Source organism: Macrobrachium nipponense, chromosome 21, assembly GCF_015104395.2.
Source record: "Macrobrachium nipponense isolate FS-2020 chromosome 21, ASM1510439v2, whole genome shotgun sequence".
Taxonomy (NCBI): Eukaryota; Metazoa; Arthropoda; class Malacostraca; order Decapoda; family Palaemonidae; genus Macrobrachium; species Macrobrachium nipponense.
Genome location: NC_087212.1, coordinates 23652462 through 23669993, shown reverse-complemented (window position 1 = coordinate 23669993; position 17532 = coordinate 23652462). Strand labels below are relative to the sequence as shown.

Sequence of the window (17532 nt, the reverse complement as noted above, 5' to 3'; positions counted from 1 at the left end):
GAAAAGGCGCTCGAGAGTTTGATTGGAATCTGGTCAAGTCGTTCAGTTAGAGAGAACGACCAAGGTATTTTCGACATTGAGCAAGCCTTGAGAGCAGAAACGTTCTACATGAGGTTTCAAAAAGTTCCTGCCCTCCGAGTATCAAGAATAGACATTGTTTTCTGCAATACGGAGTCAAGAAGACGGCTGCAATTACAGTTCTCCCTTTTGTGAAGCCACCGCTTCAAGCGTAGATCTCCGACAGCGCAAAACTAGGCAGCAATATCTTCATTACCTCACTGCTTCCCCAGTTCACGCATTGTAAGATTTTACTTGTGGTATGTAAATAGGGAAAACCATTCTGCATTTATCTTTGTTAGTAAGCTTGTAAATAAACCTTTGTTCTGTTAGTGTTTCTTTCTATATTCGTATCCCCAGTTTCAACTGTTGGTGTTGAATTCTTTTTGTTTATCATAATATCGAACTTGGAGCAGGACTGCCAGGATATTCGGCACCGTAACAGATTGAAACGGAGAATATAGAAAGAACCAGAATGAGTGAGATGGTGAAAGAGTTTATTGAGTCGGGTAAGCTACTAGGTCTAGAGGGGAATGATCTCCGTGAGTATGTTGAAAAGAAAGAAAGAGAAAAGTATGAGAGATGAAAGAGTGGCTGAGAGAGAGGAAAGAGCAGCTGAGAGAGAAATGCAACAAGAGAAAGAGAGAAGAAGCAATGAAAATGCAGCAAGAGAGAGAAATGTTGGTAAGGCAGCAGGAAGAAAGAGAGAAGGTACGTGTGCATGAGCAGGAAGAAAGAGAGAAAGAACGTATGCATGAGTTGGAAATCGCTAGGTTAAGGCAAAGCACTCTTAACAGTCAGTCAGGCCAGAACGAAAATGAAACTGATAGGTTAGGTATGAGTGCAGTGATGAAATTAGTACCAAAGTTTGATGAGGAAGATGTAACGAAATATTTCATGTGTTTTGAGAAGTTAATGGAAAAAGTAGGTTCTCCTAAAGAAATGTGGACTTTACATTTACAGTCAGTTTTGAGTGGTAGGGCACTTACTGTGTATAGTTGTATGTCTAAGGAGGAATGTGATGATTATGATATTGTGAAAGAAACTGTTCTTAGTGCATACAGGTTAGTACCGGAGGTGTACCATAAGAAATTTAGAAGTTTGAGAAAGGAAAAAAATATTTTGTATGTCGAATACGGAAAGAAGTTAGAAAGGCTGTTTTTTGATTGGTTAACTTCTGCTAAAGTTGAGGATTTTGATGGTTTGAAGAACTTAGTGTTGTTAGAAAACTTCAAAGATAACGTATCCCCTGAGATTAAGCTTTATATAGAAGATAGGCCAGAAGTATCTTTTGCAGGAGCAACTAGGTTAGCTGACAAATAAAGTCTAACTCATAATTTGAGTGTTAGTAAGAAACGAAATGATCCTTCGTCTGGTAGAGAACAAAGCAGTAAAGGTTTCAGTTCTAGTAATAGCAATACGAGTAAAAGTGACTATTCCTGTTATACACGCGGAAAACCTGGTCATACGTCTAAGGTTTGTAGGAGTAAAATGGCATCCAGTGGCTCAGAATTAATTTGTTTCGGATGTAATGGGAAAGGGCATTTAGCGAGAAATTGTGCTGTAGAAAGAAAGGACATTAAAAAACCAGTGTCTCTAGTTAACCTTTTGTCAAGTAGGAATGATGTGATGAGAGAAACTAGGAAAATTTTTGGTGAATTTCTGTCAGAAGGTGTAGTTTCCTTTCTTGGAGGAGCAGATTCGAGAGAAGTAGTCTTGCTTCGAGACACAGGAGCTGCTGTCTCACTGCTCAGGAGAGAGAGTGTGCCAGACAGGGCAGAAATCAACATGGAAGAAAAAGTCATGTTAGGTGGATTTCCTAACACTTGTGTTCTTTGTCCTTTGTTGAAGTTGAACTTAGAAAGTCAGGTAGTGTCAGGAGAAGTGAAACTTGCAGTTGTTGACAGTTTGCCCATTGATGGCGTTGACATTATTGTCGGTAATGAGTCCGCTTTATCCAAGAATGTGAATCCTGTTGTGATGGATATTCCAGTGCCTGAAATGGTAGTAACTAGGTCAGGTTTGGATACAGACATAGACTATGGTCATAATTTGTTCGTGGATTCGAACGAGTGTGAGTTCGTGGATTCGAACGTGAGTGAGTTCGTGGATTCGAACGAGTGTGATATAGGTGGCGAGGTTGATCTTGTTGTGAGTAGGTGAAAGACCTGACTCTGTCGTTGACAATGATAGCCAAACGGAAGGTGTAGCTGTCGAGGGTAACATAGTAAATGTACTGGTATCTAGTACTAGTTACGGTGATGAATTAGGCACTAACCTTTTGAATAAGGATGAGCTAGTCAAATTTCAGAGAGAGGATGAGACACTAACCCGAATTTTTGAATGTGAGCTGGATGATGATCTCGATGATGTGTGCAAGGAAACTTTTTGTTTAAAGGACAAAGTTTTGTGTCGTTATGTTCGTCCTAAGTCAGGTAGTTAAGAGGAAATCACTGAACAATTAGTGGTTCCTAGGAAGCTTCGTGAGCTAGTTTTGAAGTTAGCACACGACGAGCAAGGACATTTAGGAATAAATAAAACTTTCAGGTGTATTAGTAGGGCGTACTTTTGGCCTAAAATGAAGAGTGACGTAAAGAGGTATGTTTTAAGCTGTCATGAATGCCAAATTGCCGGGAAACCGAATCAAGTAATTCCCAGAGCTCCGTTGTGTAATATTCCTTCAGTAGGCGAACCTTTTGAGAATGTAATTATCGATTAAATTATTTTTCTAAGTTTGGTCTACCTCGTACTATACAGACCAATAATGGTAGTAATTTTGTATCCAAATATTTCAAAGATAGAATGAAAGAGTTAGGCATTAAACTCGTAACTTCCACACCTTATTCATCCCGGAACTCACAATGGCATTTGTGGAGCGGTTTCATTCAAACGTTAAAGAGGTTGTTTACGGGAAATTAATTGTTGTAAGAACTTCGAACACGACTGGGAAGAAAAGTTACCATTTGTTCTGTTAGCTTTAAGGTTGGCACCGAACGACACTACAGGATTTATTCCTTTCGAGCTAGTTTTGGTCACACCGCTAAAGACCCATTTCCAGTAACTTAATGCTTAAAGAGGTTAGTGAGGACTACATAACTAATCTAGAGTATTATAAAAACAATTTAAGAGATGCTTGGCAACTAGCGAAAGAGAACAAGAGTGAAAGTCAAGGGGAAACTAAACGGAAACATGGAGAAGGTTCTCTTTAGGAGATAAAGTTTTAGTACTAGTCCAGAAAGAAGGTCCTTCTTTATCTTATAAGTTCGAAGGTCCCTTTTCAATTTTAGAGAAGAGGGGGAATCTAAATTATTTCATAGATATGGGTAAGCGTAGAGCAAAGTGGCTGCATGTAAACTTGCTCAAAAAATATAATGAACGCCCCGTGCCTGTAGTGACGGTATATCTCAGAAAGAAAATAGTTTTGAAAAAACTCCGAAGTGCTAAAGAATTTCGAAGTTTTTAATCAGGATTTAGAAAAGGAAAAGGTGAGGGAAATACGTAATGTTTTAGTGAATTATCCTGAAACTATTAGTGACAAACTAGGCCTAACCAGGGCTTTAGAACATGATATTGAGTTGCAGGACATGAAACCCATTAGGCAAAGTCCATATCGTCTGAGCCCAGAAAAGGCAGAATCTGTGAGGAAGGAAATTAGTTACATGCTAGATAATGATTTGATAGTACCTAGCAAGAGTGAATGGAGTTCCCCGGTAGTTGTGGTGAAAAAGGAAGACGGATCAGATAGATTGTGCATTGATTTCCGGAAGGTAAACAGTGTAACTAAGCAAAGTAATTTTCCCTGGATTGATGATTGCTTAGATAGAATTGTAAATTCCAAGTTCATCTCGAAGCTTGATTTGGCTAAAGGTTATTGGCGAGTACCTTTAAGTGAACGAGCCCGGAAAATATCCGCCTTTATAACGCCATTTGGTAGTTTCGAACCCAAAGTTATGGCTTTTGGGTTGAAGAACGGAGCCAGTACCTTCCAAAGGTTAATAAATAAAGTTTTAAATGGCATCAACAACTGTGTCGTGTACTTAGATGATCTTGTGATATTTTCAGAGACTTGGGAGGATCATGTAAGGACTTTGGCAAGAGTATAGGAGGCCCTTACCAAAGCGAATCTCGTTCTTAATCTAAGGAAATGCGAATTTGGGAAAGCCTCTATTACTTATCTAGGACATAGGGTAGGTCTTGGTAAAATCTGTCCAAAGAATTGGAACATAGAAGCTATTGTGAATTTTCCAATCCCAACAACTAAAAAACAGGCCATGAGATTTCTCGGAATGGTTTCGTATTTCCGTAGATTCGTACCGAATTTCTCAGAAATAAGCGCTCCCATAACTAATCTGTTTAAGAAAGGACGCAGTTTTGTATTTGATGTCACATGTGTGGAAGCCTTCAACAAGTTAAAGTCTATAATGATTCACGAGCCAGTTCTATTATTACCTGATTTTGGTAAGGAATTTAATTTAGCGATCGATGCCAGTGATATTGGCGTAGGAGGGGTTTTGTTACAAGAAGTGAATGGAATGAAACTCCCAGTTGCCTATTATTCAAAGAAACTGAATAAAGCGCAACAGAACTATTCCACTATTGAAAAGGAATTGTTTGGTTTAGTTACAGCCTTGCAACACTTTGAGATTTACGCACGTAGTAGTTCTGTTTTAACTGTGTATACTGATCATAATCCGTTAGTTTATTTGGAGAGGTTTAAGAACAAGAATAAATGTCTAATGCGTTGGAGTTTAGAATTACAAGACTATAACCTGAAGATAGTTCATATAAGGGGAAAGAATAATGTATTAGCTGATAGCCTCTCTAGAGATTTCACAGAATGAGTAGCCTAATGACCGTTTTCTGTTTTTGCTTGAGTGAGTGTGTGAGTGGAGAAGCGTGCATGTTTGACTGGATTAAAGCTTTATGCAGAATTGTTCCCCTGCTGTTTAATTCTTGTTTCTCTTTAGAAAAAAATAAAATCAGTTTATTTCATTTTTTTTCTTTTTGGGGGGGACGTGTCATGATAATCGCTTCATAGCGACGAATAAGTTAAAGGAAATGAAAATACGTTTTCTTCAAGTAGGTCTGCAACAAGGATGCATCTGCGCATGTGTTGGAGGTGCCTGCTCTCATGATTGTTCTAGAATCGTCAGGTGGGGTAATGGAACTCGACAGACGCTAACGTGTTGTGAGAAACGCAGTGATTTCTGATGCAATACATCTTCGAGATTCTTCTAAATCGTTCCGGTCATCTCGGGAGTCTGTGAAGTTCGCTGGTAGGCCCCACCCCCAGATTGCCATATAAATACGACTGCCGAAGTAGGAGAAGAGAGAGATCATCAGTGAGAGACCAGCAAAGGTCATCAGATCATCAGAGAGAGATAAGAGAAGGAGAAACAGACGAAGGATCAGAGAGGAAAAGGCGCTCGAGAGTTTGATCGGAATCTGGTCAAGTCGTCCAGTTAGAGAGAACGACCGAGGTATTTTCGACGCTGAGCAAGCCTTGAGAGCAGAAACGTTCTAACAACGAAGGTTTCAATGGCAGTTCCTGCCCTTCGAGTATCAAGAATAGACATTGTTTTCTGCAATACGGAGTCAAGAAGACGGCTGCAATTACAATTCTCCCTTTTGTGAAGCCACCGTTTCGAGCGTAGATCTCCGACTGTGCAAAACTAGGCAGCAAGTATTTTCATTACCTCACTGTTTCCCCAGTTCAAGCATTGTAAGATTTTACTTGTGGTATGTAAATAGGAGAAACCATTCTGCATTTCTCCTTGTTAGTAAGCTTGTAAATAAACCTTTGCTCTGTTAGTGTTTCTTTCTATATTCGTATCCCCAGTTTCAACTGTTGGTGTTGAAGTCTTTTTGTTTATCCATAATATCGAACTTGGAGCGGAACTCAGTCCGTAATAATACACACACACACACACACACACAATATATATATAATATTATAGATATATATATATATTATATATATATATATATATATATAGATATCATATATATATATATATATATATTATATATACGGATACAAGGATTGGATAAACATATTCTGGCCCCATTCATTGACCAATGACCTAAATACCATGCGATCCAGTAACGATTGCCCAAGGTTAATTGACGAGCGCGCTTCATGTATTCGAGGTATTGGTTGTTTTAAGTATGTCTGTGGAATGATTTTGAAATTGGTCATGCATATCTTCATAAGCTGAAAGTGCATGTTGGTGCATACCCAAAATAGAAGAAAAAATCTACGTAAAATTTTGCATATTGTAATGTTAAGAAAAATGGCTTTTTATGTATGTATGTATTGTATGTATATGTCATATAATGTATATATATATATATATATATATATAATATATATATTATATATATATATATATATATTCATATCTGTATCTGTGTATGCCTGTGTATTTATTTCATATTTACGTATTTTAAATCTGTTTATACTTAATTGAGGGCATACGCGCATGCAAATCCTTTTCAGAAAGAGCATTCATAATTGTTCCCGAGTTTTGTGTGTGGTGTGTACATGAACGACACGGTTCACACCAATAATCGTAGTCGGTTTTGCACGAAAAGCTTATCGCCTCGTTTAATTGATATCGACCCTGATTCTCATTTAGACTAAAGAGACCCACTCACACACACACACACTTGCAGATTGATATGTCTTGTTAGTTTATTCAATCGTACGGGAAGCATTGCAATGGTTGATCGTTTTACGAAACATTTTAGGTTTTGCTGAATAGTTTATATTTCCATTTGAACAATTTCAAGCTTCGACAATGTTAGCTGTGTTGCAATCGTCATCATCAACATTGTTATGATAGCTGTTTTCATCATTGTAGTTATTTGTACTTTTAATCGTTTATTATCCACGTCATCGGTAGTAGGTATTCTCCGTATCGACTCGGGTGCTTCTTGAGTCACCGACTGTGTAAATTACCAGAATGGTTTGACCTACAAGGAGCGCGGCAATACATATAACCCACAAACATTTATGGGGTTTCTATAGTAACAGTAGTTTTACGACTGGGCAGTAATGGAAGTAGGCTGGCCGGCTTGCCGACTTCAAACGTCGATTAGTCGACTATTAGAGTGATAAAGGAAACGCAAGTCTCTGGAGCTTCAAGTTTATTTAAAATTTAGTTGAAATGAACAGACGTGGTCTAAAATTTCCTTTCTTTCTTTCTTCCTTTCTTTCTTTCTGAGTATAATGTTCTATCCAATCGTGGTCTTATTTGCTAAGACTTTCTAGAATCACGATACGAACTACAGTCGCATATAACGCTAGTAATGTGACGCTAAAACTTGTTTGTCTGTGTCTGTGCATGTATGTATATATGTGCGCGCATGTTACTAGATGAAGTATACTACTGTAGATGGAATACAGTAGTACTGAGCTTGACATGCGAAGAGAGAAAGAAATAAAATTAACACTTTCTCTGCTATCAAAGCTTGTCGGCACTTCGTGCTCGTTATCTGATTTTTCCATGAAACCATAAATCAAGCATTGAAGGCTGATTTGCGCTTGTGATCTCACTTGAATTACCGACGTAGAAGAAAAACTGTAATTGAGACTCATTTGTCTTTTAACCTTTAACCGTGTCATGTAAATTTGTGAAGTATGCAGCAGCCTTCCCACACAGGAGCCATCGTGCAAAAGCCTAGGGCATGTCTATGGTGGCTGAGAATCGAATAAGAAATTTCCGCAAGAAATTGCTGGGTGTTATTATGGACGTATATTCCACCTTGTGGATTTGTTCTATTCTATGCAGCAACACCAGAGGCTGTCGTTAAATAATTGCATTTATTTGTGGGAAATTTAAAGTCACTGAATTTCAACAGAGTTTGTGTCGCTTCATTCATTTTCTGCAAGGTCATCCTGTGTGAAAGAATTTCTGAATTCTATGTGTACTCCACGGCAAGATGGTCTCGTTCATGTTTAACTAACGCTTTGTTCCGCGCATCTCAGTTTTATCGACTGCACGTCCTGCGCTGATGTCGTTGAGTTCACTCATTCCTCAGCGTACGCATAGTTACACTGTAAACAGTTCAACGGTCTGAGACCTCCATCAATCGATGGTCGTTTGTGGTCCAATGACTTCACTGAATTCCTTTCTTTTCCTCTGTTTTATTGTTCCGGTAAATGGTCACTTTCTCGTGTGTTTGTTCTTACCTATGTGCGCTTTTGAGTGATATATTGCGACCTTTCTGTATGATAGAATTTGGTAAGTTGACAAATTGTATGCCGCGTGTTTGCGTATGCGGTGATTTTTTTTTTAAAAGCTCATCCGTGCTGATAAGTTATTGCTTTCCATGATGGTTAACCTGAATGCTTATTGCTCTCCCCTTTTTTTGCTTTGGAAAATTATTGTTTCTCTCTGCTTTGGAAAATTATTGTTTCTCTGCTTGGTTCAGACAATATTTTTTTCTCTCGTGTTTCTGATCAATTAACTTTTTTCATGGTTGTTGCTCTTAACTTGTACGGTGAAAGAAACACAAAAGTAAAGAATAAACTATATAGAAGTACAAATACAAACAAATTGAGACAACTAGCAAAAAATAGTATCTCGATAGAACAATATAGTATGTGCGAAACTAGAATTATGTGAGCCTGCTCATATAAAAAAAAATAAAAAAAAAATTGCGCCGAAGCTTCTTTGGCTCAATCGATTTTTCAGTACAACGATGATCAAGACCACAGAAAACAGATCTATCTTTCGGTGGTCTCGGTATAACGCTGTACTATTCGCGGCCCTTAAAACTTTCAGCCACAGCCCGGAGGGGCCTGTTCTATAGCTTTGCCGCTAGGCGCACGATCATGGATAACTTTAACCTTAAATAAACTAAAAACTACTGAGGCTAGTCTAGAGGGATGCAATTTGGTATGTTTAATGATTGGAGGGTGGATGATCAACAGTCAAATTTGCAGCCCTCTAGCCTCAGTAGTTTTTAAGGTCTGAGGGGGACAGGAAAAGTGCGGATGGACATGCAAACCCATCTCAGTAGTTTTACAAAAAAACTAAAGAATGAATGATATGGAACAGGGTTAAGCTGTCGAAGTATGGGATGGTAAAGATCATTCCACATTTTGGTCACAGCTGGAACATAGTTTCTTGAAAACTAGCTTTGAATTTCACAAGAGAAAAAGTAAAACTGAGTTTCTTGAAAACTAGTTTTGAATTTCACAAGAGAAAAGGTAAAACTGTTGGCGGTGCCAGAGATTAATGATAATATATGGGGTAATATATTTAATGGAACTCAACAATGTAAAATGCAAGTTAGTTGCAGGAGACCAGACAGGAAGTGTTCGAAACATCATAAGAAAAGAACAAAAACATTGCTGCAAGGATACATAGGTATCCAAAAATCTCAAAAGACGTTCTCAGTGTACCGATTTTTTTTTTTTTTTTTTTTTTGCGTTGAAAAAGAGCTAGATCACTTATAATTTGAAAGTGAATTTGCATCAAGATTGACACGTGGCATTTTAAATGCGTTGCACTAGTTAAAGAACCACTGTCAGTAAGATCTGGTTGGATGGATTCAGTGATTTAGACTTGTGAACACTTATACTTTGAATTGTGTTGTACGTTAGCTTCATTCCCCATAATTTGCGCCATTCACTGATTTTAACTATATCTCAGTTATGGTATTCATCAACCACAGATGAACATTCATGAGATGGGGTCGTTGCTTAGAGTAGCATCATCCGCATAAGCAACAAGCTTGTTTTCAAGACTAAATCAGATGTTGTGCTGATGTTATTTGAAAAGCAGTGGACCAAGAGCACTACCCTGATCAACTACCCTTTTCAGTTATTTAGTTAAATTCTCATAGCAATGCTGAGAAATGGTCAATCAGCCCCTATCTTGTCAAGTTCTTAGCAACATTCATTCACGGTGTGATGTCACTGGCCTAGTACATGAGTTAGGGTAGAGGAGATACTTAAGTAACCATAGCAGGCAGCTCTTCTTGGAGGACACTCCAAAATCAAATCAGCAGGTAGAAGGGAACCTTCTTTGGTAAACAACCCTTCTAAGAGATGATTACTCTGAATAAAAACCTTGTTCTCCAACCTTGGACTGTTCCATAGCCATTATGCTGTGGCCTTCTATGGTCGTGTGTTTGTGTTCCCTTGTCTGAGGGCTACAATCAGGCATTTATCCTCCTGCTTGTTTACTTCATGTTTTTTTTTCAAAAAGTTTGTAGGACAGATATGAGAAAGCAAAAGTTGCTTTTTGCATTATCAGGAAAGTGTTTTCGTCTTGAGCTAATCTTTCCCTTGTGAGCGTTTTTAAGTTATAAATCCATCTTGACTGTCCTCCCCAAGTTGTTGTGGCAAACTTGGCTGGCTCCACCTTGTCGACCAGTTGCTTCCAGCGCTTTTTTCAATGACATATGGTCATGTTTATATATACTTTCAAAAGAATGTTTGTAAATAGAAAAACTGTTGTTGTTGGTGGTATTGTTGTTTATTGCTCTGGTGATTTTTGCAATGTTATTGTTTTTATGATTTTTTTTATTAAATCTGCTACTGATTTTATGTTGTTAATTCTAATTCTTTCAAGAGACATTGAGCTGAACCCTGGGCCTGTTAACTCTTTACAGTAAGGAAAATTGCAAAGTACTTTACTCGAATATTCGAGGCATAAGGTCACATTTTCTTGATCTCCATAGTAACACCGGTAACTAAGCTTTTATGTTTTTATCTGAGACTCATGTAAGTAGTAACAAATCAAAGGTTGAGTTTTTAATCCTTGGGTTTGATGGCCTTGATTTTATTTATCGTCACAACGTCCTAAATGCACTAAGTATAGCTGTAAACACCAAGTCCAGACGACCCATTTCTCGTCAGAAAAATTTGGAGTGTAGTCGCTTTGAAGCTTTGTTTTAAAATTTTCATTAAGTTCTACAATGTATACGTATTTGATGTTTACTGCAATCCAAACCTCGACGTTTCTGTATATGAACGTTTACCTTTTCCCTCTGTGAACTTGCATTTGTTTCTTTTTTGAATAACGTGTTTTATGGTATTATATTAGAAATTTTGTAAGGCCACTGTCAGGGCAAACAAAACAAGAAAGCTTTTGAATCATCCAAATGTATCAGATCTTTTGCGGTAATATTTTATGATGACTCATAAATGTGACAATTTATCATTAACCGTAGTAAGAATCAATGTTTTATTCCGTTTATATGGGAATCATAAAAGTTTAGAACTTCTGAATAGTTGAAGAGCTCAGGATTTGGAGAGTTAGAAGCATTTAGAAGAATCTTAAAGAAAAATAATTGTACCAGAATCTTGAAGAAAAAATCATTACTGGTAAGTAAAAGGAAAGGTTAAGCAATGATTTGTTCTTGCGTGTTTTGTATGTGGACAAGAATCTTCGACAGGGACCAGTCATGACGCATCAGCAACGAAATAAGATAGAATGTAATTCCGAGGATTTAAGGAGTTGTGGAGTCGAGTGATTGCCCACTAGGCTGTATTTTAGAATATTAAGAGAAACGGGTGAACATTATTTGAAGAGCAGTATGTACTTTTGTCCCAAAGACAAGGAAATTTAAGCCAGAATGAGTGAAGAGGTACGCAAAACCAGCCTTGAGTCATTTTAAGTATTGAAAACGAATGGCAAAGGCTTCAGATTTGCATTAACAAATGCCACAGAATTGACAAATGATTCTATATATAGCATTGACTTCACACTGCCCGGTCGAATGTTCAGTATTTATTTCAGTGATCCTCAGAACCGCAGTTTTGGTGTCCTTCAAACTTTGAGAGTAATATTGTCATTTATCGATTCTCTCTCTCTCTCTCTCTCTCTCTCTCTCTCTCTCTCTCTCTCTCTCTCTCTCTTGCCCTCAGATTTCTCCATTCAACTAAACTGGTTGTATCCTCCAATTAAACATCTGATAAAACTATTTTTTTACTCGTAATTGATTTATAGTAATGTGTTCGTAGATTGATCTTTGATATAAGAATTTTTCAAACTGCCCAGATGTTCTCAGGTTTAGTATAACCCATAGTTTTTCCACATTATTGATACCGACACCCCCACCCTCCCGGCCCAGGAATTAGGGAGGTATTGATTCTAGGAACCTCCAAGCAAGAATACTCACGGCAGCGGCGATAGACGAACCAAGGGAATCTTAATCTTGTGGTTTTCGGGCTGCGAAATGGAGATCTGGGGAGGGGTACCTATTTTGGACTGCCTGCTCTCCTTGGCTCTCCAGTTGGGCGAGAGGGAGTTGGCGTCTAGAGTTTTCTGGCTTCCAGCGGAAGCGTTTTTCGACGGCGGAATTGGGGGCAGCCTTCCTAGTTCGATTTTGGCTTGCAGGCGCTCTCGCCTCTCCTGGATTGCTTTGAGTCTCTGGAAAGAGAAAGACGGAGTAAATAGATCGTTAGTAAGATGTAGGTCTTAGTTACATTTGCTTTTATGTGTAGAACTGCATGTAAATATTTTTTTTTTTTTTTTTTTTTTTTTTAAGTATATTGACGAATTTACTTGTACTCTCAGTCAGGGCATTCTCTCCGAAATTTTCATAAATCAATAAAATCAAATATCATCACGGGATATATAATGTATTTGGTTTCTGTGACTGTCATGGGGATATCCTTGAGTTAGAAAAGACTTCTTCCAAAGACAATGTAATTTTGTGTTCAAAAACTAACGAATTGCACTTCATTTCCGACTGCCTCCTCTTCCTGATATTCCACGCTCCTTAGATCCGCCATATCGTCGGTATTCCCATTTGCATTTATATAACCAAGTAATTCATTATATATATATATATATATATATATATATATAGATATAATAATATATACATACATATACATACTATAAATTAGATAATATCTATATATATATATAATTATATATATATATAGATACATACATATATATATATATATATATTTTTATTATATATCTATTATAAAAATTACATTATTAAAAAGTCACAAATAACGTTTCATATCAATTCACCATTGCTTCGAAATAACTTACGCCCTCGGGGAATTAAAATATTTAATAAGTGCTTCTTCCCGGCAAGTATTCGTACCTGGGCATTTGGTTTAGACAGACACATGCACAATCATGCACAATATATATAATAAAATATATATATATATATATATATATATATATATATATATATATTTGTATATTGAAAGTCGCATTCATGAATAGTGTATTTATGTATAACGAAGAGTTTGCGTGGATATTAATTCTCTAACTCTAATAGTTTTGCAGTATTGAGACCACCCACGTGTACAAGATTGAAGGTCATATATTTCAAGTAATGTTTTGAAGCATTGAAAGATGGCTTCAGGTGAAGTTGGTTGTCACGCTAACTACCCAACATGGGTGAATATTAAATGAAGTTCATTAGAATACCACCCCACTTACATAGAATTCTGTGAACTCTTAAACAAGTCAGAATTTCTTGTTTTCTGTTGTTTCGAATTGATTTAAAAAAACAATAAGTAAAGTCGTAACATAGCAGCAGTTTTTTGTTTGTTTTCTGAATTGTTTTTTACATTCCTTATAGAACCTTATGTATAATTTTGACACAGATCAAAATAAATATTATATCCCGAAAAGTGTGTTGGGTTGTAGCTAGATTCCTAATATGCGGTCCGTATGTTGCCCCATTCTTAATATGGTAGTTGGTGTCATCTTTTCAGTTGTATCGGAACTTTTCGGTTGACCTGTTTGGTTGTATGTGAATTGTTTCGGTTGACCTGCTTGGTTGTATTGGAGCTTTTTCGGTTGACCTGTTTGGTTGCATCTGAACTTTTTCTGTTGACCTGTTTGGATGTATTTGAGCTTTTTTCGTTGACCTATTTGGTTGTAGCTGAACTTTTTCGGTTGACCTGCTTGGTTGTATTGGAACTTTTTTTGGCTGACCTGTTTGGTTGTAGCTGAACTTTTTTCGTTGACCTGCTTGGTTGTATTGGAGCTTTTTCGGTTGGCCTGTTTGGTTGTAGCTGAACTTTTTGGTTGACCTGCTTGGTTGTATTAGAGCTTTTTCGGTTGACCTGCTTGGTTGTATCTGAACTTATTCGGTTGACCTATTTGGTTGTATCTGAACTTTTTCAGTTGACCTGCTTGGTTGTATTGGAGCTTTTTGGATTGACCTGCTTGGTTGTGTCTGGACTTATTCGTTTGTTCTGCTTGGTTGTATCTCAACTTTTTCAGTTGACCTGCCTGGTTGTATTGGAGCTTTTTCAGCTGACCTGCTTGGTTGTATCTGAACTTACTCGGTTGACCTGTTTGATTGTATCTTAACTTCTTTTTTGGTTGACCTGCTTGGTTGTATTGTAGCTTTTTTGGTTGACCTGTTTGGTTGTAGCTGAACTTTTTCAGTTGACTTGCTTGGTTGTATTGGAGCTTTTTCGGTTGACCTGCTTGGTTGTATCTGAACTTTGTCGGTTGAACTGATTATTTTGTATCGGAACTTTTCCATTTGTCTGTTTGTTGGTATCAGAACATTTCTGGTTGACCTGTTGTTTGTATGGGAAATTTTCGGCTAGCATGTTTGGTTATATCGAAGCTTTTTTGGTTGACCTGTTTATTTTTGCATCGGAACTTTTCAATTTGTCTGTTTGTTAGTATCGTAACTTTTTTGCTTGACCTGTTGTTTGTATGGGAACTTTTTTGGTTTGCATGTTTGGTTGCATCGGAATTTTTTGGTTGACCTGTTGGGCTGTATCAAAACTGTTTTAGTTGACTTGTTTGGTAATATTAGACCTTTTTTGGTTGACCTGTTTGGTTTTATTGGAACTTTTCCGGTTGACCTGTTGGATTGTATCGGAAAGTTTTTGGTTGTTCTGTTTGGTTGTATCTGAACTGTTTCAGTTGACCTGTTTTGGTTGTTTCAGAACTTTTTGGGTTGACCTGTTTGTCTGTAACTGAACTTTTTCAGTTGACCTTTATGTCTGTATCTGAACTTTTTTGGTTGTATCAGAAATTTTATGGTTGACCTATTTAGTTGTACCTGAATTTTTCCGTTTGACCTGTTTGATTGTATCAGAAATTTTTGGTTGGCCTATTTGGTTATTTCAACTTTTCGGTTAACCTCTTTGGTTGTATCGGAACTTACTCAGTCGAATGTTTGCAACTGAATTTTTTTGGTTAACCTATTTGTCTGTTTTGATTTTTTTTTTTGTTGGCGTATTTGGTTGTATTAGAACTTCATCTGTTGACCTGTTTGGTTGTATCGGAACTTTTTTGAACGACCTGTTTGGTTGTATTGGAAATTTTTTGGTTGATTTGTTCCGTTATACATTACTGTTCGATTAGCCTGTTTGTCTCTACCCAAGAGATATAGAACGCTTCAGGTAACACCTGGCCTTGGCGACCTATTGCTCCAACACCTGGCTTGTAGAGGCCAAATGTTTATACGTGAAAAGGTTGGAGAGCGTCATCATTCTGTCGCTTATTGGGAATTCACATAAGGTTACGGTTAGACGTAAATCTTTTTTGGAAGTGCGAAAGGGTTCCGGAGCCACCTTCCCTAAGGGAAAAAGACAAATAGTATAATAGTAATATATATATATATATATATATATATATATATAATATATATTGATTGACCAGTTTAGTTGTATCTGAACTTTGTGTGTATATATATATATATATTTATATATATATATATATATATATATATATATATATATATATATATATGTGTGTGTGTGTGTGTCTGTGTGCACGCGCGCGTGTGTGTGTGTATATATATTCACACACAGTTGAGATACAACTAGACCGGTCAATCAAAACAGTTCAGATACAGAAAAACAGGTCAACCGGCAAATTTTAAATACAACCAAACAGGTCTACCAAAAACTCTAAAACAACCTAACAGGCTAGCTAAAAAATTACAATACAAAAAAAGATCAACCAAAAAGTTCCAATACAACCAAACAGGTCAAACAAAAAAAGTTCTGATACAAACAAACAGGTCAACCAAAAAAGTTTCAATACTACCAAGCAAGTTAACTCAACAGGCTTACCGAAAAGTTCCAATACAAATAACAGGTCAACCAAAAAGTTCCGATACCAACAAACAGGCATATATATATATATAATCTATATATATATATATATATATATATATATATATATATACATACATATATATATATATATATACATATATATATATATATATATATATATATATATATATATATATATATATAAATGGTTTTTTGCCCCGAATAGGACCGAAAGTACTCGGCTATCTCGCTTTTTCATTTTCCTTCGTGGCAAAAAAAACCTTTGATGTTATATAGCATCACGTTTTATCTTCGTGACTCAGTATATTCATATTATATATTATATATATATATATATTATTTATATATATATATATATATTTATTATATTTGTGGCTGGTGTTGGTATGTATATATTTTTCTATTCAGAAAATTAAAAAAGCATATCATATATATATATATATATATATATATATATATATATATATATATATATATATATATATATATATATATATACACACACACAGTAAAACTTGTTGTGTTATGTTGCTTTTTTTATTTTCTGAGTAGAACAATTTAACCGGAAAATTTGTAACTTTCACAGCAAGTTGAAATAAGGAATTTCTTACCTCAAGGCTTTGTAGAAATTGTGCGCGTTCGTCTTCGTAGTCAGTTCCTTGCATTTTAAATAATGTCCTTAAATAGTTTTTGCACTCCGCACTATCCTGGCTTCATTGCTATCTCACTTTATGAGTCTTGTATACCGAGTATCACTTTTTCAACTTTGGGTTGTGTTGAATAAATGATATTTAAACAAATATCGTTCTGACATAGCTGAGAGTATTCGAAAGGTGAAAGGTGCGTCATTTTCTAATCTCACGGCCGAGTCACGGTAATGTTTCGAGAACGCGTGCAACCAGCGGAGACACGACATCTGGAATCGAGGAGGTCCACCCTCCAGCTCGCATGATTCGGCACTGACACGAGCTCGAGCGACCACTGTCCACTGATGAAGATTCATTGCCTTCAGTCAAAATGTCGGGCCAGGAATGAGGCGTCGGTCTGGCATTCGTCCGCGAACGTCAGCAGCGGCTCCGGCCTCTCTTTTGGTTTTACCTTTTTCACAATAATTATCAGAACTGATGTGGTAAAATAGTTTTTTTTTTTTATAACTGAAGATCCAAGAAAGAAAAGGGCACGAAGAAATAGGTACATAAGGAAAAGAATGTTTTCCAAAAGATTATTGCTGAAGAATATGAATGGAAAATTTGTTCATATAATGTAGAATTCTATTGCTTGATAATTGTAGTTGTAATCTCATGCCTCTTTCTTTCTGTAATCTATTGTCCTATTTAAAGTGAATTCCCAGACGGCAGATCTTTTGGTTTGAATTTAATTTTTAGTTATGACAGAATTCATGGTTGAGTATTGTCTCCATGCGCTTTTAA

General features: G+C 36.7%; 1 protein-coding gene across 1 annotated transcript in view; it reads right to left on the bottom strand.

Moving 5' to 3' along the window:
- Positions 1-12191: 12191 nt before the first annotated feature.
- The window catches only part of LOC135197430 (uncharacterized), a 26887-nt gene continuing 21546 nt past the window's right edge, over positions 12192-17532 (bottom strand). The window contains exon 4 of the mRNA XM_064224501.1: positions 12192-12446. Within this exon, the coding sequence (XP_064080571.1) occupies positions 12192-12446 (255 nt within the window). The remainder of the gene's footprint in view (positions 12447-17532) is intronic.